Source organism: Panthera onca, chromosome D2 (assembly GCF_046562875.1).
Source record: "Panthera onca isolate mPanOnc1 chromosome D2, mPanOnc1 haplotype 2, whole genome shotgun sequence".
NCBI classification, from domain to species: Eukaryota; Metazoa; Chordata; class Mammalia; order Carnivora; family Felidae; genus Panthera; species Panthera onca.
Window position 1 is genome coordinate 65,430,583 of NC_138349.1, and position 26,399 is coordinate 65,456,981.

General features: G+C 36.7%; 1 protein-coding gene across 4 annotated transcripts in view; it reads left to right on the plus strand.

The window, feature by feature from the left end:
- Positions 1-26,399, plus strand: part of ANK3 (ankyrin 3) — a 687,918-nt gene that overhangs the window by 222,773 nt on the left and 438,746 nt on the right. The window contains exon 1 of one of the 4 annotated variants that reach the window (XM_078434278.2): positions 7,109-7,223. The exons of the other annotated variants lie outside the window; for them this stretch is intronic. Coding sequence (XP_078290404.1) covers positions 7,221-7,223 — 3 coding nt within the window. The 5' untranslated portion in view covers positions 7,109-7,220. Of the gene's footprint in view, positions 1-7,108; positions 7,224-26,399 lie in introns of those variants that run through there. 4 annotated transcript variants of the gene reach the window in all.

A 26,399-nucleotide genomic window follows, 5' to 3' on the forward strand; every position in this document is an offset into this window, starting at 1 on the left:
AGCACAGTGCCTGGCACATTGTGGGTCCCAATTAACGACACATTATTATCTTTCAGTGTTTGACAGTTAGTTTGCTTCTAGTTTTCTGTTTGGTTGCTTTGACTTCTAACTCTAAGCAACACTGAACAGGAGGAAAGAAGAATTTCTCCAGTCCTGTTGCTGTAGCCATAAATCCTGTAGCCATCTCCTTTGAAAGTAGAACTTGGCATTGTTAAGGGACAGTGGTGGTTGTGAAACACCCTGCTGGTTGTTAACCCCTGGATACACACAGCCTCATGCAAATCCAAGGCACTGATATTTTAATAATGATTTATCAGTATATCAAATACTCTATTAATGAACTAATTAAGCATTATTCTGAGTGTTTTCTCATTTATTTATTAACTCATTTATTTTGAAAAATTACTTCTGCCCTTCTAGTGGGTGAGGAAAGGCCCTATGTAAGGCTGATGATCCTCTTTGTGGATATATTGCTTTCTTGTAAAATCTTAATTGCACTTTCATTTCCAGCCAGCCCAGACTAGACCCTGTTTAATGTGTGAAGGCTGGAACCACTGGGGAGCATTTATGGCCAATGCTTCCTGCAGTTGCACTTTATTCCCTGAGTAATAAGAAAACTGGAAAGTGGTTGATAAGTTGATTTAATCATTTTTGCCCTTGTTTGGCCTATGATGTCAGCTGTTTTCTGGAAATGTTCATATCTGTATCACCCCAGAATGTCTGGCATATAATATGTTACCTGTTGTAGGTTCCTGGTCAGAATGTTTTGAATAATAAATATTACTGGTCTAGTATTCTCATTTATTATTAAACCTGTTTAGCTTGAAGCTTATCATACTTACATTTATTTAATGAGAGAAGTCTTTTTTTCTTTTAAAAAAATTTAGCAGTGTTTTTTAAAAATATTTTTATGTTTATTTTTGAGAGAGACAGAGTGTAAGTGGGAGAGGGGCAGAGAGAGAGGGAGACACAGAATCTGAAGCAGGCTCCAGGCTCTGAGCTGTCAGCACAGAGCCTCATATGGAGCTTGAACCCATGAACTGTGAGATCATGACCTGAGCCGAAGTTGGATGCTTAACCAACTGAGCCACTGAGGCACCTCAGCAGTGTTGTTATTTTAGAGCCTATTTAAAGATCCATTTAGCATCCTCAATCAAGCATATAATTCTTTACAGTCAATTTTGACATTTTATATGAAATATCTAGGGGAAGTAGCCATTTGATGCACCTTTCATTTATTTGCTATGTTTTTAGTAAATTTTTGGTTCAGTTATGTTGACATAGTTATAAGCAACTTAGACTGCTAGACTACTTACATACTTCATCCTCTGGTAGCTCTATTTTCTTTTTTTGGAGAGTTTTTTTATGGGTGATCTCAAAGAAGAACAGTCACAGAGTAAGGTTGATAGATAGGGAGAGTAGAGAGGACCTCAATTTGCTTTGTGTTTTCTGTTCATTTTGGACTTCAAGGAGGAGAAACCCACTCAAAAAGCTCAGATAGGGAGGAACTTATTTTTAAAGCACTAAAGGAATGGATACTGGAGAACTGAACCGCAAGAAAGCGCTATTACCCTGAGGAATAGAGAAAAACCATCAGGCAGCTATATTGTTTCTTCTTTTTGTCTGAGTTCTATGCTTTCCATCTCGACTTTCCTCTGTTCATCTGCTTCATGGTTGTATTATTATTATTACTATTATCATTATTATTATTATTAATTTATTTATTTGACAGGCAGACTTTTCTTCTCACTCACTTCCACACTGCCCCATTTAGCTTCCTCTACTGACAGACTTCCTCCAATGGCAGACTGACTTGGTCTCAGCATTTTTTTAGCTCAAGTTGGGCTAGCATTGATCAGGTATCCGTCTTGGTTCCAATCAACTCTGGGTGGGTTTTTGGAGCATTTAATACCAAATGGCTGCCTAGACCTACCTCTCCAGGAGGAGATGCTCTCTTCAGATGCAGATGTTCTCTGAAATAAGAATAGAGCGATAAGGATCAGCAGTGCTAGAACTGGGAGCTGATAATCAACCAGGTGAAACCCAGGCCATACTCTGATGGGTCAGAGGGCCATTTTGTTTGCTTTATGCCTGAACCCTACAGCTAATTAAATTTTGAATATCATTTTTTATTAGTATTTTTTGGGGGGGGTGGATTTTTATTATATCAACCTGCTGACTTGTCTAGATTCACTTTTTAAGGCTATTTTAATTCTATAATAACTACTTGTTTCTTACTAATACTTGAGTTGGTGCTATACATAAGATTATCTGTTAAAAGACAATTATTTCCCCTTCCGTGAATGCTGTGCACTACTTTAAAAATATTATATAGATAGAGTTTCTAATTTTTCATAATATGTAGAAGGCAAACAGGAAAGCCTATTTAGGGGGTAGCTGGTATGTTACCAGTTTGAAGCCATTTTACGTTAACATTCGTACCCATTTTTCATTTTCAACCTTCTCCACCCCTTCTCAACACAAATTCTTATTGTAGCCAAACATCCTTTAGCATCCAAAGATTTGTCCCCTTCAATTTTTACCTCCTTTGCATTTTACTTTCTCAAAGAAACCTCCCAATCTCCTTCTGCCAATGGAGTATGGTCTCTGGTCTCTTCCTTGTCTGAACACTCAAAGATGATAACACTTCTCATCCAAACAAATAGTTAACCACTTACAAAATAGAATCCTGACTGGTAGTTGGCTTTTTATGTTTTAAGATCCCCAAATAGTTTTTTAATTAAGTAAACTCAAACTTATGACCCTGAGATCAAGAGTGGCATGCTTGACTGCTGAGCCAACCAGCACTGCCCCTCCCACCAACTATTTTTTAAGGTATTGAGAGAAATAGCCACATCTGACAATCTTTGTGCCCACCATAGCACCTCACACCTATATGGGTCTTAGTTCACTTATTGAACACACCCTGTGGATCAAATGTTGTTTTAGAGACTGGAAATAGGTAAACAAGCTGTTCTCCAGCAATTTCTTTGTCTGATGTGTTAGTCCTCATGCCATGAACTGAGATGCAGCTATTGTGTTTAACATTAAAATTCATGATTAGAAAATTCCTCAGTGCAGGTTTTCAATGAAAAGTAGCAAGTATGAATTATTTAAATTAAAGAAATAATTGTTCCTCTGTATTGTTTATATTTTTAGTATACCTCAGGTGAATTGCCCAGGTCCCCCTCTCCCCCACCACTAACCCCCTGATACAGCCTGCCATGACTGCTATTTCCCAGCTGTGCCTATGGTACCTAACCCTACTTGGTCATTAACATATATATGAAATCCAGATAAGAGTTTTCTTAAGCCTCATCTTTCTCGGTCTGCATCAAAACTGTAGTTATTTAGTAATATTGTTATATAAAACTTAATTCCATAAAGAACTGTTTTTCCAGAGTGTTAGAAATCTTTGAAAGAATCCTCCTTGCATTAAATTAGGAGACTAAGAATGTTTAAAGCTAGGAAATTATTGATAGCATCCTAGGCCAGCAGCAAAATCATTTTCCTTGAGTTGCAATGAATAATTGATTTTGCTTAAGAATTTTCCTTTCTCCTGTGGAAAGATCTTTTTGCTATTTCCTCAGTGTGAAAATAACCCCTGGCATATACATCATGACACTTTCCCACTTGGTGGTAACTTTAACATTTAAAACCGGTAGGATTTTTTCACTAATTGGATGTATATTTCCTTTCAGAATTTTTTATTCTTTAGTTAAAAAAAAAAGCATTCCAAGGACTATGGCATTTCTTGATGTAGGGGGCAAAAAGTGCTCAAGATATGATTGAGTTTTGGTTTTCAATCCCTGCACTGAGATGGCTGATGCAACACAACCCTATTCAAGTCTCGTTTTCTGTTTTTTGTCTTTATTTACTTCTCTATCTCTGGGGAGAAGAAGATGACCTTTTTCTACACAGGAGAAGACTCAGACTGATGTCTGCATATTGTATTTATTTTAATTGATGGCAAAGATGACAGTTCTCTGAAACGAGTAACTTGTGTCTTTGCCCATGAAGGGTGATTTCCCTGGGTATCACCAATAGTGAAGTTGGGCACGCTATGCTCTGTGGTCTGCTGCTAATGTTTCCAGAACATGGATAATTCCAAGATGGCTATTTCAGTCTTGACTCAGTGGGTCTGTGCCTCAGATTTATTTGCATTGAGGGTCAAGATCTTTAAATATCTCAGAAATTCTGTTCCTACCAGGAAACTTTGAATCATTGTTTAGAACAGCAAATATTCTGTACACTACTCAACTTGCATAGTCTCCTGCTGTTAAAAAAAATGTTCTTCACCACTGTCCTGCTGATGGTTGTGTGAAAGGTAGGGGAAGTGGGAGGTAAAAAGCAGGGGAGCAGTCTGGTACTGGGGGAACCTGGGTTTATCATTTCAGTATTCTGCAGTGTTGAGGACTTCTGAATGTACATAATGAGCTGAAGCCACATGTAGTCATCTGCAAATGCTTTGAAAATAATGTTCTGAGACACATGAATAGCTATTTGCATAAACCAACTCCTGTATTAAAGAACATCTCTATACGATGCACTAAACATTCATTTTTATCTGCTAATATCTTTTATTATGTAATTCTGGAATGGAACTTTTTTCATACAAAGAAGCACAGGTGTATTAGTGCTATTCTTCCACCCCAAAAATTACCTTTAATCTTGGGGAATTAATAAAAAAAAAAAACAACTTTGGGAGCTGCTGCTTCTAGTGCCTAGTCCTCTGACTCCTTTTCCTGGCAGATTCCCTAATTCTTCAGTAACAAAAGTTAGAGCCATCGTAACAAAATGCCCATCCCAAACACTTGTAAAGCATTCTCTTTCTAACAAATTTAAGGAAGAAAAGAGACAAGATACAGTTGGGACCATTTTGATCATTTCTATTTGAATTAAAATGGGCTTGTGAGCATACATGTGTCATTTCTCTCCAGAGCATTCACATGGTATCCAGAACCGTCAATGTGTGTAAGACTGAGAACTAAAATACAAATCGTAAGAAGCTGGCTAAGCCCGATGAATGTTTTTTTTTTTTCCCTTTTAATAAAAAATATTTGCACTTGGTAAATCCATATCTCACATTATCCCTATAAAGAGAAGATGGTCAGTCATATAGCTAGAGGCAGGTGATCCAGCGAATATCTTATGGTCTGGACACCTGGGCTGGAATCCCAGTGAGTAGCCATGTTAACTTTTCGCCTTTCATGCTACATTTCTGTTTCCTTATCTGTAAATAGGAATCATTCTTTTCTTAAGAGGATTCTTACTAAGGTAAATCCAGCTGATATGCAAAAATGCTTAGCCTTGTACTTGGCACATGTTAGCTAATCAATGACTATTAATTGAATTAGGTCCTTTCTACGATTGGCCTCAATGAGAAGGACGTTAGTGGAAGATAAAACCACATGCACTCCAGAACATTCAAAGAAATATTTTGCCTTCAAAGTCTTCACTCTAGGAAGTAGTATGCATGTTCAAGAGATAATTTACCTTGATATATAGATATATGTGTACAGCTATATCTAACTATCGTCTATCTGCCTACCTGCCTGTTTATCTATGTGATAACTTTAATGAGTAGAAATATAATTGAAGAGTGGATTTGAGTTTTTAAAATGTTATTTTATACTAAGTAAAGGAGTATTCCCATCAAGTAATATGGTTTTTAGCCAAAAATAAAATGTTACCTTAAAGTAATGGGACCATTGTCTCATAGAATTCCTATGTCTGAATATAGTTTCAAAAAAAGGGTTCCCAGAATAGAGGAATAAGTTATTGCAGTGGAAAAAGCACATGGTTTCCATGTGCTTTGAAAGGAGATAAGATACCTTTGACTAAAAAAGGTCCTGTTACATGTTCTATTAAATGGTATATAATATATGTATCAATTCTATGAATAATCCCTAAAGGATCTTTTGTGAGGACAGTTTTATAGAATCAGTCCAAGGACAGATAATCATTTGATACTTGCAAACTTTGATCCATTGAAGCACTTTGTTTCTATCAAGCTTGTATTGTTAATAGTTTATTCTAAGGGAGTGATGTTCTTTGTCTTACAGAAAACAGCTGTAAAACCATATTGTCATTTTGATGTTTTTTGACGTGCACAATTATAGACTTCCTCAGTCTTTCAGTAACATGTCAAAATGAATCCCATGAGGGAAAGAACTTGATGTCTTGACTCAGGAATCCGTGAAATCTGAGTTGATGATAATAAAAAATACAATTCTTTATTCTAGCTTTGTCACTCCTGGCCATGTGGCTTTGAGCAAGTTTCTGAATTTCCTGTTTCTTAACTTCTTGATTGACAGAAAATGAGAATAACATTAGTTCTTGCCTCAAGTCTTGTTTTAAAAACAAAATGAATTTGCGCATGTAAAATGCTTTGGGACTTGGCACATGAGAGTAGCTCAACTGTTAACTGCTATGGCTTTGGATATATATAGTTCATTTTTTTAGGTTCTTCATTTTTTTCCTAGTTCCCTGTCCTATACTTTGACACAAGAGGAGTGCTCATGCTAAAACATACCTCTGCGAATGTGCACCCCGAAGTAGATAAGGGCAAAATGATGGTGTTTGCTGCTCTATTTATGGCTTTTTAAGCTGTCAGTTGCCTAGGAGATCATTGGCAAAATCCCAGCAATAACTAGCACATTTTATCCTATAAAGAGAGAGCTGCAGCTGATCTAGTAATGATCATTAGACCCTGCTTGGGGAAATACCCTCAAGATCTTAAGAGATTTCTATTTCTCTTACTGTTTTATTGCCATATTTTTTCTTCATTGCACTGTGGAAGAATCGTTTTATCACCTCATCATAAAGAAAATACTGACTCCACTTCTGTATCCAATTAACTTGTACCTGTTAAAGAAGTCATAGTTTGCCCATGGGAGAAGGAACCCTCTGTTTTCAAATGATGTTATTAAAGACCTCAAGGTTATATTTGTCTTTTTCTTTATCACATAATCTGCTTTAAGTCAGAGCTAATTAGTAGACATGTGGGGAGAGAATTGTGCCTTCATGATTAGACTGTTTTAAACCTTTGCTCTTCCTTTTGTAGGTAAGTGAACATGGCATTGGGCATTGCTCATTATGCTTCCTGTCTGGCTCTTCCTCGTGCTATCAATTTATGGACTACAGCTCAACGAGGCAGTTAAAAAAAAACATTGAGATACAGGTACTTGGATACTATTGGAGTGTATGTTCTGAGAGAGATGGTAAGTGTTTGTTCATTTTAACTACACCTCATGATGCAAGCTGGGCACCCACTTCCTTTCCCTGCCCTAGCAAAAGTGGTGGTGTTGCTCTAATAAGCATCTCTAGTTGGCACAGCTAAAAGAATGGAAAATGAGATTTACTTTGCAGTCCTATTGGATGTGCTTTCTGGTGGACAACTTAAAAAGGCCAAAACGTTTGGTGTTTTAAATGAATCTGTATCACTATACATTGTATTTCACATATGGCCAGTTTGGAATGAAAGTTTAAGTATCATGATATGACAGTGATGTTACAATTGTCACTAGATGGTCTGTAGAGCTCAAAAAAAAGAAACTCTGGGCTGATAGAGAAGGGTCTAGGGTCCCAGCCAGAGTAAAACACTAAATTAATAGTTGCCTGAGGACTAGAATATTATTAGATTTTTTTAAATTCAGAGTTCTAAATTACAGAAGTATAATTAGAGTTTTCTTTTTAAAGATTTGAAAACTATTTACTAGGTAGACACTCAAATATCAGATCTATGCTTAGAAAGGAATCTAAAGGTATTTAAATCTAAATAGGAATATGGGTTTCTATTCGATTCACTACTGAAAAGATATATTGTCATTAAAGACTTTTGAAGTATTACGTAGCTTTTTAGTATTCTAGGACTGTTATATCCTTTAAATATTTCCATTGTTAATTTCTAAGAGTTAAAAATGTAGTGACACTTCTGTGTTTTTTGAAATTTGGAGTTCAGTTCACTAGCTGGCCATTTCTTTTGGTTGAGAATTGTTTTTTCACTCTGATTAAAATTAGACCACAGAACTTATTTAAATATAAATTCTTGGTGGGTTGTTGTTCTTTTTATTAGAGAACAGATATTGCATACAAGCTTTCTTTTGAAATACACATAAGTATGTTTTCAGCTTGACATACTTAGAAAATATATGAATGTGTTGGTTTCTTCTTATAGCTGAGATAAAGGAAAAGAAATATTATCATTACCTTTAGAAATTTTACTCTAGAGAGGCTCAATGTTAAAAGTACTGCAAATGCTGACTGACTCTTTTCTTAGAAGAAACGGTACGTTTAGATGATGGTTATTTCAAGATGATTCCTTTAATTCTTAACTGTTATGCTGCTGTGACATTACTCTTTGGGTTTTACTTTAGTAGAAATGAATCCCCCCTGAAAGCACCAAGTTTTGTACATCTGACACTTTCAAACAGCAAATTTCTAAATGTTACATGGATGTGTGAATAAATCTTTTATAATGGGGGTTATTTTCTGAACAAAATGTTATCTTTCACAGATCACAATCAAAAGAGCTCTGATTTATAAGTAAATACAATATTACCATTTACAACATAACTTGTTTTACTACTAATGAGAAATATCCTTGAAAAAAATAGGACATAAAAACAGAACTTTCACAATGAGGCCTTGAGAGAATTGGTCATGAACCTCAGACCTCTGAAGGTATCATCTTGTATGTTCATCTTGTATGTTGTAAATTTTATTAATAGTTTATTCATCAGAAATCAATCTCAATCAACATTATGCTTGGACCCAATATATATCATATCATCGGTTCCTAGTATCGTAGATTTTACTAGGGTATTCTGTGACAAGTTTTCCATTCTTATTAGAAGCAAAGTCATTCCTGAGTTACTGAGCTACAGAAATCCAGAGCCTTTGGCCTTTGGGGAAATCAGAGGTTCTTTAGAGCCTTCCAAGAAACTTGAAGATAACTTTTAAAATATCAGTAAATTGTATTTGTCTGGAGTATATGGTTTATACTATATCATCTTCTGTCCTAGCAATTCCCCAGTCATGTTTCTCTTTAATAGAAGTTCAGAAATTGCCGCAGTTGTTAGTCTTGGGGGAGCTTTCTAGAGCCCTCTGAAATTTACTTGACTGATTTTTGTGATGTGTTGCACAGTCCTTTAAGTGGTGCTGATGGTGACCAAGCTGCTCTCCTTGTAGGAGCTGAATCATTTTGGTGGTCTTTATAGCAGGACAGTGACTTCCTTTATCATTAAAATAATGCCACTGAACGGGAAAGAAAAAATATTTTTGAAATTTTGCTATGTCAGTGAGCATTCTCCTCAGCATTTCATGTTTTCAAATGTAAACACTAAAAATCAGTTTCGTTTAGGCTCTTTTGTGCTCCTCTGTGGAATGGATTTTAGGCTTTACTATGAATATGAATAGTTACTTAACTGGAAGAAGAAACTTGACCCAGGTAGCTGTAGAAGCAGGTTGTTTTTGAGGGCTGACTGGACAAGTTTGAACCTATCCCAAGTGATTGTCACCTTTTCACTGTGTAAACCGAGATAGGTCACCTAATCTGTTTGGAATTATATTTTGAATTGAGGTTGGAAAACACAAAGTTGAGTTTTTGTTAAACAGAAAGAAAATTTTTTGTCCGTAAAATCCTAACTCCTCCCAGAGTATTCTGCTGTAAATACTAAATCTTGGCATCTAAAAGAAACTGGAAGATTGTAGGTTAGTTGGAGTTGTGGGATAAATAGGACATTTGCTGTACCTCTGGACCCTACCTCTGACTGTGACAGACTTTGCTTCCTAAGTAACCATACATATGGCATAGCAAATGGCTACCATTAAGTTTGGAAATGTTAATAAATATAAAGTTTAATTCATAATTGTGACAATAACTTTTAGTTGCATTTCCCTTCTAATGTTCTAAGAAGAATAGCTAATACTTTGGACAATAATTAGCCCTCATGTATTAAAATATTAAAGACAAACTAAAGGAAAATAGATCTTGGTGGGCAAAATAAGAGATTAGTGTTTAACAAACTTATCAAATGATATAAATGAATTTGAGTAAAATATGAGTTCTTTCAGAAGCATAATTTTACATATCTTTCTTTCATCTTAAAATTTTCAACAATTATGTGTTTTATAATTCATGTTGATGTAAAATACTTTGCACAATAGTTTTATACGTCTACCATTCTAGATTCTCTTTAAATAAAAGTTTTCACTATGAAATTTCATTATACACAAAAAGAGAGTCATGCTAATATCATCATCACAGATTTACCAATTATCAAGATTTTTCTGTAGTTACTATACTGTTTTTGGAGGGTTTGACCTATTTTAAAGCAAATCTTAGACATGCCATTTGCTCCTAAATACTTCAACATGCATGTCAAGGAAAAGGGACATTTGCTTACATTTAGCTACACTATCATCACACCTGGAAAATCGATAATAATTTCTTTACACCCTCTAATACCTCGTCTATGTTCAAATTTCTCATATGGCTCAAAAATGACTTTCTGTAGCTGGTTTCTTTGAATCCAGGTTCAGAGAAGTTTCCACTTGTTGCATTTGGTTGTATCACTCAAGGTTCTTAAAATTCAGAACAATTTCCTCTCCTCCTTTCTCTTACTTTTTCTTGCCATTGATTTGATGAAACATGGTCAAACATCCTCTGGAATATTCTGCATTTTGCGTTTTTCTCGTTTCCTGTTGGTGGTGTCCTGTAATTTGTTCCTACATTCCCAATACTTGTAAACCGGAAGTTGGATCTGAACGGTTGACTATATTCAGTTTTAACATTTTCAATAAGAATACCTCATAGATGAGGTTTATATAGATCCTCTCAGTATCTCAACCACATTTGTTTAGTAACAAACTTCATTCCATTCTTCAAATAGAGCTCTTACTGTAATTTTTTTTAAATTTTAATTCCAGTATAGTTAACATACAATGTTAGTTTCTGGTGCACACTATAGTGATTCAACAATTCCTACATCACCCGGTGCTCATCACAACAGATGTACTGCTTAACCCCCATCACCTGTTTTCCTATCCCCCCACCCACCTCCCCTCTGGTAACCATCAATTTGTTCTTTATCTCACTGTAATATTTAAAAGAAATTTCTTTATTTTCCTTTTCCTGCTCATTAAGTCTTTATGGTAATTAAATCCTTTGGAATGAGAAGTCAACTTCAATTAATTGATGCAGGAAATACTGGAAGAAAAGTGGACACTTAATGCCTCTAAATGCATAAAGAAAGCTGCATTCCTCATATTTGTCATAAATTGTAAATGACCAGCCAGATGGAAGCTGCAGCCCACACACTGCCCTGTTATGAGCAGATATCCTCATGCTAGAGAGATCCTAGTTACACAGACCTGCCACTAGGATCTTAGCCCATCAAGGTTTTTCCTACCATTGCTATATTAAATGCATTCAGGTTTTGGGTAAACATCTAATACATATCACTTAGGAGTAAAAGAGATCACAAGAAAACATGATGATGGATGTTTGGTTTGCTTACAAACCCTGGTAGATCCATTTTGTTGCCCCTTATATTTTGATATTTTAATTCATCATCTTTTAGTCATAACACATGAAATTCTCACTTTCAGGATCATTCTTTATGAACCTTTAAAAAAAAGTGTAATGGAATGGAGTTAAGGTATCCCATTAGCTGGAAAGGATAATAGAAGAGTCATTGTCACCCAGCCAAATGATAGTTCCAGAGGGTACCATCTGAAGAATGTTTTCACTGTGGATGGGCATCTCATCTGGAAATATGAACACTTGGGAAACAGCTTGTGAAGGCCTCCTCTCATTGTAAAAGTGGGGAGACTTTAAAAGGAGAATGTGAAATCTAATGGGATTTTGACTCTGGTTTCTAATAGGCTGAATTATAGTGATAGTACCTATCCAGGCTCCATAGTACATGGAATGAACTTGGATTTGGAGATGCAGAAGTCCAGTTCTGGATTTTAAGCAGTATAGCTTTCTGGTCAAGAACACAGGCTCCAGGCTCACACTGGGTGGACCGAAATTGTTCTTACACATGTGATTCTAGAAAATTTACACGAATTTCTGAGAAGCCCCATTTTGTTGATCTGTAAAATGGTGAAAATAGACCTTGGTCTTAAAAATTGTTATGAGGATTTAGTGAGACAGTCTACTTAAGTGCTTTCCTAGTTCTTATATGTAGGAAATGATCAAAGAATGTCATCACTGCTGTTTTACTATTGATGGTAACTAATGGCTGTTCCCTTCATTAAAACCTTCGTAGTGAATTCTGTCAGATCTGTATTTATAACTTGGACTCCATCAGTTTATTGGGGTTTTTTTTTGAGTAGTGATAGTTATTTATTCAAAAATTTGCTCTTTGTGTGCCAGAGTCCTCTAATGATAAAAACTAAATTTAATAAGTTTAAAGAGAACATATCAACAGAAGCACAATCAACCTGTCTGCTGCTTGTCTTTCTACATGAGTAAAAATGGATACAAACTTTCAAATGTATAAAGTTACAGACTTAAGGCTACATACTTAAACATGCATATGTAATTTCTAGCAAATATATATGATGAACCAAAAGGTTGTAGTTAGATTAGTTAACCAGAGAGCCTTCTTTAGTGCCAAGTATTCTGCCAAACATTTTTTATAGATATTTCATGTAATCTTCATAACACTTGTTTAGTGTGTGGTATTATTATTCCATTTCACAGATGAAGAAACTGAGGCCTAACGTCATACTCCTAGAACATGACTCAGATCTGTGTAAATCTGGAGCTGTGTATTATCTTCTATATGAACTCTCTGCTTTTCAAATCCTGTTATGAATTTAGGGAGTTCTTACTGGCTCCTCTTTGCTATGAGCCATGCTGTTATTAAGGTAAACACTTGCATCTTGTGGTCTGGAAGTTGTGATTATGACTGTGATCACCTCAACTGTGGCAGAGCTCTGGCACTGTGGTTACTGTCAGCTCATCCCCTAGGCCTCAGAAAGCTTTGCCACGTGGGCTAAGACTTTTCTACTGTCAAAAGTATTAGATATAAGTATTTTCTGTTTATTATTTTGGTTGAATTCAGATCTTCTCCAGTATCTAGAACAAGTTCTGGAACGTGTCCTCTTGGAAAGGACTACTCTTCACTGTGAAGTGCTGCCCCTTCTGTGAAGTGTGTTCTCCTTTGGCAGCACCATGGTTGATAATATGGAAAGAAAAATGCACTCCCCTTGGGAGGGGGTTCCCTGTAACATAGTTCTCATTCTGCTAGGACGTAGATTAGAATGAGGGCTCAGTACTGATATGTACACTCTGTCCCCTCACCTCGTGTCTGCTCTCAGCTCCCTTCCTTCCTCACCCCCTTTCTCTTTGCCTTAACTTAAAGTCAAAGCTCTCAGAAATGTGTTGATTTGGACTTGCAGCAAATTCACCTATTGGTAAAGAATAACTTTGAATTTTTTTATGACATCCTTTATGCCCTCTTCTTAGTGACCCAATTTAATGATGACATAATTAAGTTGAGAATGTAAAGTCCTGGAAGGCAGAATATTTATCTGGTTTTTGCATCTCTCAAGGTAGTTAGCATTTTCAAATAGTAACATCTGTTTAATAAAGGGATAAAGTTACTGCACTCAATTATCTCCTTGAGAAGCGCTGTATTAGGTATGTGTGCAGAGAGGCTTCAAAGTGACTACTTGAGTCCTTCAAGGACAGGTGCTAAAACCTTCTAGAGCAGTGGTCCTCAAACTTCAGCATTGTAGGAATTACCTGAAGTACTTGTTATAAAATGCAGATTCCTACGTCTCACCAGTAGAGATTCTGACTGGGCAGTTGAGGGGGGGCGGGGCGTGGTATGGGCCAGGGCCTGGGAATCTGTATCGAAAACGATCTCAGTCGTGTCAGTGCTGGTGATCCCCTTACTGCCTTCAAAAATCACTGCTGTAGGGTTTCTCTGTTGTCTCAAAACCTTGCGCTGTTTTCAGGCATGTGTTCTCAGTGCCTGCCCTTAGTGTGTTGGTGGGGCCTGGGAAGTGTCCAACAGTTGAATAGCTTTTGGAACCCTCCCACCATTTCTGTGTTTCCATCTCCCCACCCCCCATTGCCTTTTATTCTGTGCACAAGGTATCTGCTAACCTCAGTTCATCTGTGTTTAAAATATATTCCTAATTCTTCACACAAACCAAAACTCTCGTTTCTTCATCATGCTAGTTGTCTCCAAAAAAAAGCCAAAGGATTAATTTGAGGTTGGATGTATATGATTGACAGCTGCTTACTGTGTTACCCCTTCCCAAAATTCAGTTTACAAAACCCAGATGAATAGCATTTGTGGTACAAATTTAGTTAGTAAGACAGATTTGGGGGACAGGTATGGGGGAAGAATGATTGCGGTCAGGGATCATTTTTCTTGGGACTACTCCAGTCACACAGTGCAAGCCTTGATCTTCCTTCCCTATCTATAATGCTGTGTTATCAGTGGGTAAATCAAACATTCTAGCTTTTTCTGGTCAATAATAGGTGCAGCAGCAGCTCAGGTAATTTAGTCAAGATCTCTTGATTTTGGTAAGTGCTGTAGTTGTCTGTTTTATAATAGGTGGCATTTAGTTAACCTAGATATTTCTGAAAGATACTTCTGAATTCTTTAAAATAATTTAGTAGGTGTCTGTGTGGGAGGGATTGTGAGCCCTCTGGCCAGAACGAGATTGTTTTTATGTTGATAACCACTGTGCACCCACTACTTAGCTTCACAGATTAATTATGCAGTCCTCTATATGTTGTGTATATTTGAGATTTTTTTATACTAATAAGACACTAACTTGAGCTTAAAATATTCCACTAAAGTGGGCCAAGCTTTCCATTTTCCTGTCTTTGAACAAGTCCCTCAGAACTGTAGCATTCAGATGCTCTTAGAATCTGGCTTCTCTATAGACCATGCATGCACACTGCCGGCTGAACATAGGAGGGGAAGAGGTGCCAGCAGTGGGGGAACATTTTGTTTTAAGTAGCTTTTATTAAACTGGTGTTTTCCTTCAATGTCTCTCACATTTTGATCTGGATGGAAAAGGTCAAACCAAATTGATACAATTTGGATATTTGACTCCTTGATTAGGACATTTCTAATGTCTCACAAATTGTTCAGTTTTTAAGAGCTGAGCTTCTCAGTTTCCTTTTCTGACTATTGATGAAAACATGTATGTATAGAAACATGTATGTAATTAGCACTATAAATCATATGCTTTATGGAAGACTGATAATTTCTACTCACAGGTGCCCAGATCATACTGGATATGAACAAACTGAATTTCTTTTTTGCATCATGGCATAAGATTCCTGGGACTCTTTAGAAATAATTTATATGGCTTTATTCATGACCTTTTTGAAGGAGATTATTTTTGTCAGGTAACTAGGATACTGGACAATTAATTTTTATAAACATATCTAGGCCACTGGACCCTGTGAGGGCAGGAACACATTTTAATCTAGCTTCCTTACAGCATCGTGGAGGACCATACAACTGGGACTTTGACTATAGCAATGAATAAATGAACAGTAGTTCATTGCCACTTTACTACACTGTGACTAAGAAGATAATGTGACTAGATTGTTTAAATTACTTGATGTGACAAGCATATTTTCATTGAAATCAATCATTTTCATTGGGTCAGTGTGAAATTCTTCTCATCTTTATCCTTAATATGTCTATATTGATCTTTTTACAAATCTATTTTAATGGCCACATTGAAACTTGGTATTTTAATAGCTTATAATGATAACTAGTTTTTTGAATGGCAGTCTACCTGGGGAAATCAGTCAAGTCAGTTAAAGACAATGGAATGGGATAGAATGTTGAATAAGAGTTTATGGATGCATTGCACAATTTATTGTTAGATGTGAAAATAAGCTAACCTCAGATTTGCCATTTAATTTCCAAATCCTCTCTTTGAAGCAGTGTTCTGCCCAGATTCAGCATATTTAAGGAGATGCCCATCACAAAAAAAATGATTTGTAAATGGGAGTTTGTTTTCTTATGAAATTCTCTTTGAGCTACAGTAATACCTCAGGAGTGAGAGTACCAGTTCAAGGACAAAGGAGGTGAAGATCTGGGGGTAGGGAGGTGGAGATGGGAAAAAGGCTTAGGAAAAAACTGGAGGAGAAAAGAGGTTGAGAGGCAATTTGGAGGTAGGGATTGTGGGTGGGTTGTCAGGAGTCTGACGGTGATAACGGATGCTCCCATGAGGGGAAGACACAACTGCAGATGAAACCTCTAAAAATATTTTGTTTTACTGAGAGATGCCGAAGGTTCTATTGTCTGAGCTGCAGGGGTGAAATCTCACTGGTGATTTATGGCAACCATATTTTGTCTTCCTGAGTTTGTTGTACTTTGTCTGGTACATCCTAATCCCTGTATTGTGATTTAGGGCCTTGCTTTTCCAACTCTGTGCATCAGAATCCCCTAGGTAGTTTGTTCAAGCTGGGAAGGGGACCTGAACTTCTGATTTAAAATAGAAGGCTGCAGTGCTAATCAACTGAACATTTTTAATGTATGAATATTATTACTACACAAAATTTGAAACAGAGGGGCCCTCTTGTTTTTCTTTAGAAGAACCTTGAGAGCCACTTGTGGGAATATGAAAATGAAATAAGAACAAAGTTTAAAAGAGTGATCATGCATGTGTTGAGTTCCCTTCTAGGCTTTTGCTTTACACATTGTCATGCTCATTTATATCACAAGCTTAGAAGAAGAAAATCTGTACACGTGGCTTCCTAGGACTTCATTTTGTGTGTTATCTATTGTTGGCATTTGAGCTTTTTTTTTTTTTTAATGTTTATTTTGAGAGAGAGAGAGAGAGAGAGAGAGAGAGAGAGAGAGAATCCCAAGCAGGCTCTATACCTCCAGCACAGAGCCTGACATGGGGCCCAAGCCCACGAACCATGAGATCTTGACCCTGAGTGAAACCAAGAGCCAGACGCTCAACCCAGTGAGCCATCCAGGCACCCCAGCCTTTGAGCATTTTTCCATGTAATTACTTACCAGGACAACCACAATCACTCTTGAGTGTGCCATTGATAGGACTGATATCAGACGCACATTTATTTCAAATCATTTGGACCATTCCCTGCCCCACCCCTGCAAAAGCCTGTGTTGTATCAAAAATGAAGACGTTCTTCCTGTGTGAAGTCCTTTCTCAGAAGTGAACATCAGTGGTAATCTTCAGCGATCATCTGTCTAAATGTTTGTAATGTATAAGGAGGAAAGGTGTGGTACAAATGGGTGAGAAATGGGAGATCCAGGCCCTATCTGCCTCTGAATTATCTACTAGCCAAACAATTCAACTTTGCCATGCCTTACATTTTTCTCCTTGGTAAATTAGGATGATTTTTTTTTTTTTTTTTTGGTCTCAGGATATTGTGTGAAGTATACCAAATAGTGCAACATGTTTCTTATCTTGAAAAGAAGGTTGTCTTGCCTTTAAAGTAATTAAAGTTGAATAAATTGAGCTATAATAATAAAAAGGAAGGCTAATGTTCATATGGAAGATTTCCTTCTTAAAGTCATTTTGGAGAAAAGTGAGATTAGATTTCCCCAGAGATGGAATACCATGCAGGTTTCTAATTATGAAGAAATAATGATTATAAAGAAATAGGAAGTAGAATACATTTAATTTTGCCTTGCTTGTTTTTAACGATGATTTGTTTTGAGTCGGGTAGAGTTTACTTAAATTTTTTTTTTAAATTAGGAGTAGGCAGTTTGCTATTGAAATCTCAGGGCCAGGAGGTGGTGAAGAAAAGAAAAAAAAAAAAAAAAAAGAAACATACAGACATCAGGGATCTGTCCTTAATTTAGATTACATCAGCTATAGGAACACCTATTACATACCTCTGAAACAGGGATTTGCAAAGATAAGTTAATTATTAAGGACAAGCCTCTGGAGTCTTCTAAAGAATCATAACTAACGGTTGCTTCTCTGCTTGAATCTCCATGTCTTTTAACACTCTTTGCCCCACTGTATGTTATAATTATATAATTGCAAATTTATTTTTCTTTCTCTTCCCTCTACTATATTGGAATTTGCAGTGAGATTATAGAAATTTTCTTTTTAATCTAAGTATTACAAATCATACCCAGTGTTTTTCACAGTACTTCATAAAAAGGTAGCTGTCATGTTATTGTTTGATTTTGAATCAGACTCTTGGACTTCTGCTTTTTTGCTGGAACCCTACATGCACAATGAACTGAGCACTGCACTAGAGTTTTAGGCTAGCTATCATGAATCATGAGCTTGGTATGCTTTCAATGAGAATTAAAGCAAGAGGTCAAATGGAGAATATTCCAGAAGTGTGCTTTACAAATGGTCATGTGTCTACCAAGCATTTAAGGGTCCTGTCAATATAGTAGATTCTGATTTAGTAGGTCTGGGTGGAGCCCACAAATCTGCTTTTCAATACACTCACAAGCAGTGCCAATGTTGCTGGTCCATGGACCACACTTTGAATAGTAAATTTCTACAACCATCGCCTAAATCTTAACCGTAGGGGTTTAGTGTAGTTCTATAGGAATTGACCTTGAAGTGTAGTTTTGGTTTGTAAAGCTTTGTATGGAACTTCTTAAAGTTGCCCTATCCGTCTGTACTATAAGACAATTGCAATTTGCTGTTGATATGAACTTTTTGCCACTTTGTGGATATATCTTATAGGAAATAGTGGTTTCTCTCTCTTACAAAAGAATGAAGAAAAGGTTTCTTCCTACTTTCTGCTATTTCTGATTCTTTGGAGAAAGTATTGTTAGATTTCTTAGTTCTTTTAAAGCTAGAAGAAATCTAGGCTTGTAAATATTTTTGCTAATCCCTGTAGAATTAATCTTATTCTGTGGTGATTTAGAATGGTAAAGTCACTGTTGGTATTAGGCTATACCTACCTATGTATTTATGACATCAAATCTATGGTATACATAATATTAACTTTCAGTAGGAGTAATTAAAAATATGAAACCATGACCTAAGTGTCAAGATTCCTACATTTTAAAGTGTGTATTTATTGAAGGTAGTTGAGAGACCATCTCCCATAGTAACTAATTAACAGTAAAACTCATCAAATTTTTAAAAGGAAGCCTAAAATTACACACTTTATTGGAACCAGTTTTTATTTACCCTACAAATATTTACTGCAAGCTTACGTGCCAGGCATCAGGTTAGATTTTGGGGAGAGAGAGAATGAGTAAATATTTAGTAATGTTTTTATAAATACAATGATCAAGAGAGAGGAAGAACACCTATGTTGATATATAGAGAAACATATGTCAATATAAACAATGTTCATATGCATATGTACACATGATTCAAAGATCAGATAATATCTCTTCTGCTTCTTTTCATTTTGAAGCTTTTTATTTTTTCTCTGGGTTTCAATAATAGCAGTCTCTTCCTATTTCCAGTTTAATTATTTCCTTCCATCTCCAGTGATACCTTTTATCGGTCAGGGTGTTTTCTACACCAAGTAACAGAAACCCTGCTAACTTTAAAATGTTATATTTCTGGGGCACCTGGGTGGCTCAGTTGTTGAGCGTTGGACTTGATTTCGGCTCAGGTCATGATCTCACAGTTGGTTAGACAAGCTCTGTGTCAGGCTCTGTGCTGACACTGTGGAGCCTGCTTGGGATTCTCTCCCTCTCTGCCCCCCTCGTACTCACTCTCTTTCTCTCAAATGAAAATAAACTTTAAAATAAAATAAAATGTTATATTCCCGAGCTTTGTGTTTGAGAATCCTATTCTCACTGTATACTCTGTGTGTGTATAATTTTATCCACCCCCATGGCTTAACTACCACCTTGATGTGTGAAAATAGTTCCCACATCTATACACTCAACCCAAAATATTTTTAGCTTTTCATATCTATACATCTAGTTTCTTCCTGGAAAACTGAACTTGAAACTGCCAACAAAGTCTCAAATCCATTACAGTCCAAAATTGAGCTGATTATCTTTACCTAAGAATTCCAACTTTTCTACTCTTAACTTGACAAATCATTTAAGCTATGACCCCAGGAGTCCTGTTTGACCACTCAATCAGTAGCCAAAATCTTTTGATTCTTCCTTATCTTCTCTTGGCCTCTTCTCCTCCTTCTCCTGTCTGTGTTTCTGCTGCCTCCCTTTGGGCTCTTATCATTGCTGATCATTAACTCCTCTCTCTCCCTCTCTCCTTCCATGCTACAGCCTCTTCCAATTTCTTCATCTCTACCCAGTCAACTTCTCAAAAATGCATCTGATAATTTCTGACTTGTAGTCAGAAGCTCCCCTTTGTCAAGTGAAATTCCTTTCCATGTCCTAGCCTTATCTCATGCCTTGTATTTCAGTTAGTTTTTCCTACTTTCCCCCCAAACATGCAGTGGTATTCTTGACAGTGCCTGTGTTCCTGCTGTTTCATTTACTTTTATGTCCCAGCTCAATCACTATCCCCTTCTTAAAGACTTCAAAATTCTACTCCTTTTATGTCCCCAGGAGAACTAAGGAGGAGGCAATGGTGGTGTCGGTGATGATGATAACAATGCTGACTACTTGGTGTATAGAAATACACATATAAAGCATGCATGTATGTGTATATAAATAGCATAAACACTATTCTAAGTGCTTTATACATATAAAACCACTCCTATCTCTATCTCATTGAAGAAACTGAGGCACAAAGATGAAGTCATCTGCTCAAAGGCTAAAAGCAATGACAGTGGAATTTGACCTTAGTCTGGCTCTTGGATCTGTGCTCTTGGTCACCATCCCTTCCTGTGTCTCAATCATATGGTCAGTTTTTTCTTGGGAAGCATTTTACCTGATACGTATTTTTATTCTTGCACTTAAAATATTTCACTGCACTGTCCATCCTGTCTAATTTCCCCCTCTATACCAACAGTTCCTTGAGCAGTTTTTATTCACACCCAGTCCTAAACATAGTAAGCACAAAGTATTATTAGGGTGGGGATAGAAAAGAATGGAAAGAATGTTTGGTATAATATTTATGGATAAAGAAAGGAGTTCTGTATTTCTCCCAAACACTATAAAACTGTGATTAGCTTGGCATTCATAGTGGCAGGGATTTTGATTGAACAGTTTAAAGCCTTAAGGGCAAAAGTATCCGTGCATTTTGCTGACTCTGAAACTTAAAAATAGGTTTATTCAGGACACATAACCCAGATTCCCTTACTGTATATGTTTATCAAACACAAATCAGTTTCAGAAAAGACTTGCACATGAGTGTTCACTGTAGCCCTAGTCATAATATGAACTAAAACCAGTCTAAATATCTACTGACACCTGAAAGAATAAACAGAGGATAGTGGATTCATATAATGGAATATTATTTGGTAATAAAGAATAAAAAATTGCAAATAACTGATATACAACAATATGGTGAATATCAAATACATTATGTTGAGCAAAAGAAGCCAGATGCAAGAGTACAGACTATATGATTCTATTTCTATGGAGCCATAGAACAGGCAAAATTACTTCTAGTTCTATAAATCAGATCAGTGGTGGCCTGAGTGGATAAAGTGGAATTGATCGAAAAGGGACAGGAAGGAACTTTCTTGGGTGATGGAGATGCTTTACAATTTGTTTTGGATGGTGTTTACATGGGTTTCAGCACTTTTCAAAACTTACTAACCCGAACCCATAGAATCTGTGCATTTTATTGTATATTAATCATACTTCCGTTTATAAAGCTAGTGGAAGTAGCTAGCAAGGGAAATAGAGATTAAAAGGATTTATTTTGGCTGGGGGGGGGGGCGGATAACAGCAAGTTTGTATGCTAATAAAAATGATAAAGTTGAAGGGAAATATATTGCTGAATAAAAGAGAAAGGAGAAGTCGTGAAGTGATGTACTCGAGTAGGAGAGAGGGTGGGAGAAGTGCACAGGTGGAGGGACCAGCTTGAGAAAGGTCATGGGTAAGGTGCGGTCATGAATAAGGATGGGGGGAGGCTTGGTTGTGTCCTTCTGAGTCTCCGTGAGTCTCTGAGTGCTTTTTCTTAGAAGTGAGGGTAGCAGAGGAGATGCAGGAAGTTAGAGGGAGTACGGAGCAGTGTGGTCAGACTTTTACCAGAGGCATGATGCATGTTAAAACAAATTTGCTGGCCCCTGCCCCAGAGTTTCTGGTTCAGTAGGGCTGGGGAACACTGAGAATGTGCCAACCAGGTTTTAGAGGGTGCCCATCTGGACAAGACAGGGGTCTTGAGAGCCACTGACGAAGAGCTCTCGCTTTTATTGCTGAAACAGTTGTGCTTTCAATGATACCACTGCTCATCTAAGGAGCTAGAACTGTGACCAGTAAGTAGCCCAGGCTACTGCCTCCAACTCAGTATCATCTTACTACAACCCTCTCTGGTTTGGGTAAAGAGAGTAGTGGAAAGCAGTGGGTGCCACAGGTGGAATAGGGGTGTGCACTGGGAGAAACAGGGTGGAGAAGGGACAAGCTGGGATTACTGAAGCAAACCTTGTCAAGGTCACCTTGGTTTACCTGTGTGCCCTGATGAATAAATGGGTGGGGGGTGGGGGGGGGGGGAAGACTTTGTCCTGTTCAGTATACATGAGCATAACTTCAGATCATAGCAGGACTTTGTTTTGCTTTCTACTTACAAGGAAAATTTATTTTAGGAAGTCTATTAATGGAACATTATCTTATGACGGCTAGTACTTCATTTGTAATCATATGCTTTCTTTTGGACCCCGTGTACATACTATATATCAGATATGTTGTAAGTAAGATCATGTGAATAGTATTGTGAAAATGTGAAATACTTAAAGGCCTTTTAAATTTTATGTACATACAGGTTTAAGTTCTTCCGAGTAGCAATAGTGAAATATGACTCAAACTATATACACAACAATTAATATATCCGTTTATTCAGAGAGAAGGCTAGAACATAATGCGCTAAATATTAGCTGTGGCTTTTGTCTAAATAGGGTGATCACAGATGATGATTTAATTTTTCCATATCTTTAAAATGAGTATAAATTATTTTCATAAGAAACTTATTTTAAAAACTATTCATCATAATGAATACAACAACCTGTAACACGTAACAAAATAACTGAACAAAAAACTAATTTTCTTTTTTTTTTTCTTTTCTTTTTTTTTTTTTTTTTTTACTGCACTGACTTGGGATGCTTGGGATGTTATCTACAAACAAGTAAAGTGTACCTGCCCTTTCAGAATTTATATGTTTAGACATCGATGATCAAACTCACTGAATCTCAGTGAGGCTCTTGATCCTAGTGGCTGTTTCATCATAAACTAGTTGCACATTTATGTTTTTGTTTGAAGTACTGTTATCACTTTTGTTTGCCCCCTTATGTATTACAAGTGTTTTGAGATTATGGGCTATGGCCACTTGTTTCATTTTTTTTTTTTTTTTAATATATGAAATTTATTGTCAAATTGGTTTCCATACAACACCCAGTGCTCATCCCAAAAGGTGCCCTCCTCAATACCCATCACCCACCCTCCCCTCCCTCCCACCCCCCATCAACCCTCAGTTTGTTCTCAGTTTTTAACAGTCTCTTATGCTTTGGCTCTCTCCCTCTCTAACCTCTTTTTTTTTTTCTTCCCCTCCCCCATGGGTTTCTGTTAAGTTTCTCAGGATCCACATAAGAGTGAAACCATATGGTATCTGTCTTTCTCTGTATGGCTTATTTCACTTAGCATCACACTCTCCAGTTCCATCCACGTTGCTACAAAAGGCCATATTTCATTTTTTCTCATTGCCATGTAGTATTCCATTGTGTATATAAACCACAATTTCTTTATCCATTCATCAGTTGATGGACATTTAGGCTCTTTCCATAATTTGGCTATTGTTGAGAGTGCTGCTATAAACATTGGGGTACAAGTGCCCCTGTGCATCAGTACTCTGTATCCCTTGGATAAATTCCTAGCAGTGCTATTGCTGGGTCATAGGGTAGGTCTATTTTTAATTTTCTGAGGAACCTCCACACTGCTTTCCAGAGCGGTTGCACCAATTTGCATTCCCACCAACAGTGCAAGAGGGTTCCCGTTTCTCCACATCCTCTCCAGCATCTATAGTCTCCTGATTTATGGCCACTTGTTTCAAATGCAACCATGGTAAGAATGAAAGTGTTGTAGTTTTGACTAGAATACACTATTAAAATGCATTTTTTAGTATAAAAATATAGTACATGGCCTCCATTTCTGGTGGGAGTCTATTTATAAATATGAGCAAAACTGCCAAGAATATGCTTGATAATGTCAAATTATATCAAATAAGATCGATTTATACAACTTAGCCACTGGCATATGTTATATTAGTCTGATACATGAATAAATAAGCACTCTGATATGAGTGCTTATTTTGTAAACATTCAGTTTAAAAATATATTTTTTGGCAGCAGAAGGAATGAACTGCATACTACCGTCTGCAGGGTGGATGAACCTGGAAACCTTGTGCTAAGTGAAAGAAGCCAGACACAAAAGGCTAACATATTCTATTATTTCATTTAGATGAAATATCCAGAATAGGGAAAACAATTGAGACAAGGTAGATTCCTGGTTCCTTAAGGCTGGGAGTGGAGAGGGGATTGTTGGGGCTGTTTACTAATAGGTGTGAGGTTTCTTTTGGGATGATAAATTGTTCTAAAATCACACAGCTGTGAATGTGCTGACACTGTTGAATTCAACAGTTTAATTTCAAATTGGTGAGTTGTATGGTATGTGAGTTGTACTTCAGAAATTGTTAAGCATTTCTTCACATCTTTAAGAGCTCTTCATCTAAGGTGTGGTGCATCTTTGTCTTACTTACTGGGATGACCGATTTCTAGAACTTCCACAGACTTTCACCCAACGGCCCTTTCCCACTCACCTTCCCACTCCTTCTATGGCATGTGTAAACTGATCCCAGCATTTATACTTCCAAGTGACAGACAACTTGGCCTAAGGGAGTTTCTTAAACTGAGTTACTTTTGGCAGACATTTTAATTAGCTGATAAGCAGAGAAAATCCAGATCGTATCTATCACCTATAATTAAACACTTCAAACTTGTTTCAAATTCCTTACTCTCTCCCACAGGTCTTTGTTCCCCCTTGTATTTCACTTTCTTTTGGTGTAGTAGAAAAAAGCCTCAACCTGAAGTCTAAAGTATATATTTTTTCTCATCTCATAGTAAATTTTGATCAGATGCCCAGGGTTTCAAAGGATAACCTATGGACCAACAACATCAAAATTATCTGGGAGAATTTATTAAAAGTGAAGATCCTAAGTCGAATTTCCAGGGATTCTTGGGGGTCACTAAATACACTTTGCAAGTCAGATTGATCAGTGGGCACCTGGAGATATGCGTTTTACCATGTAGTCCTCCCTCTGGCCCACAGTGGTCCTTATGTGCACTAATTGATAAGCACCGTTAATTTATTAAAACTCCTGCCCATTGATCATGCTTAACTATTGTTCATGTCTTTTCCGCCTTGTTTGATTTATTCTTTTCAGGTGTTAGGAAACTCCTTTGCTTTAGTCTTAATGAAGAGTTGGGTCAAATGTTTATCTGAGATATTTTTTATTTTCTCTTGGAGACCATTTTTACTTTTTTCCCTTTATTTCCTTTACACGTCTCCCTGTTTCTCTTCTTTCATATAATATATTGAGTGATTCTAGGTGATGTGCTAAATACTGGATATTCTGAGTAATCCAGGATGAATAAACTATAGTTGATGTCTTCAAAGATTTACAGTATAGATTTTTCACTACATGGTTGAGGGTTTTTTTCCTCTTTAAAATATTAAGTCTTCTTTTTTTTTTTTTTTTTTTTAATTGCCCTGCCCTGCCACATAACTGCTCATAGCAATAACTTTCAGAACAACTAACATATTTGCATTATTAAATTTTGGAAAAAATATATGCTGCTCCTTTGCTTAAAACAATTAGCATTAGGGGCTCTTGGGTGGCTCAGTTGGTTAAGTGTCCGACTTTGGCTCAGGTCATGATCTCATGTTTGTGAGTTGGAGCTCCGCGTTGGGCTCTGTGCTGACAGCTCAGAGTTTGGAGCCTGCTTCAGATTCTGTGTTTTCCTCTCTCTCTGCCCCTCCCCTGCTCACACTCTGTCTCTCTCTCTCAGAAATAAATAAAACATTAAACAAAATTTATAATTAAAAATTTTTAAAAATTAGCATTAAAGCATAAATAGCATGGAAATTTAATAAAAGTATTTAATTTTGTTTATAAAACTATAATATAGACTGACAGTTGCTACATAACTTTTAGGAATAGGGAGTCTATAAATGTTACTCTATTCTGAAAAGCATCTTTCAAAAGTTGTATTATTACATACACTACTGAAAATTGGAGACACCGATTTCTTTGTGTTTGCATGAATAAATAGATCAGTAAGAGAAGTTATTAATTTACTTTAT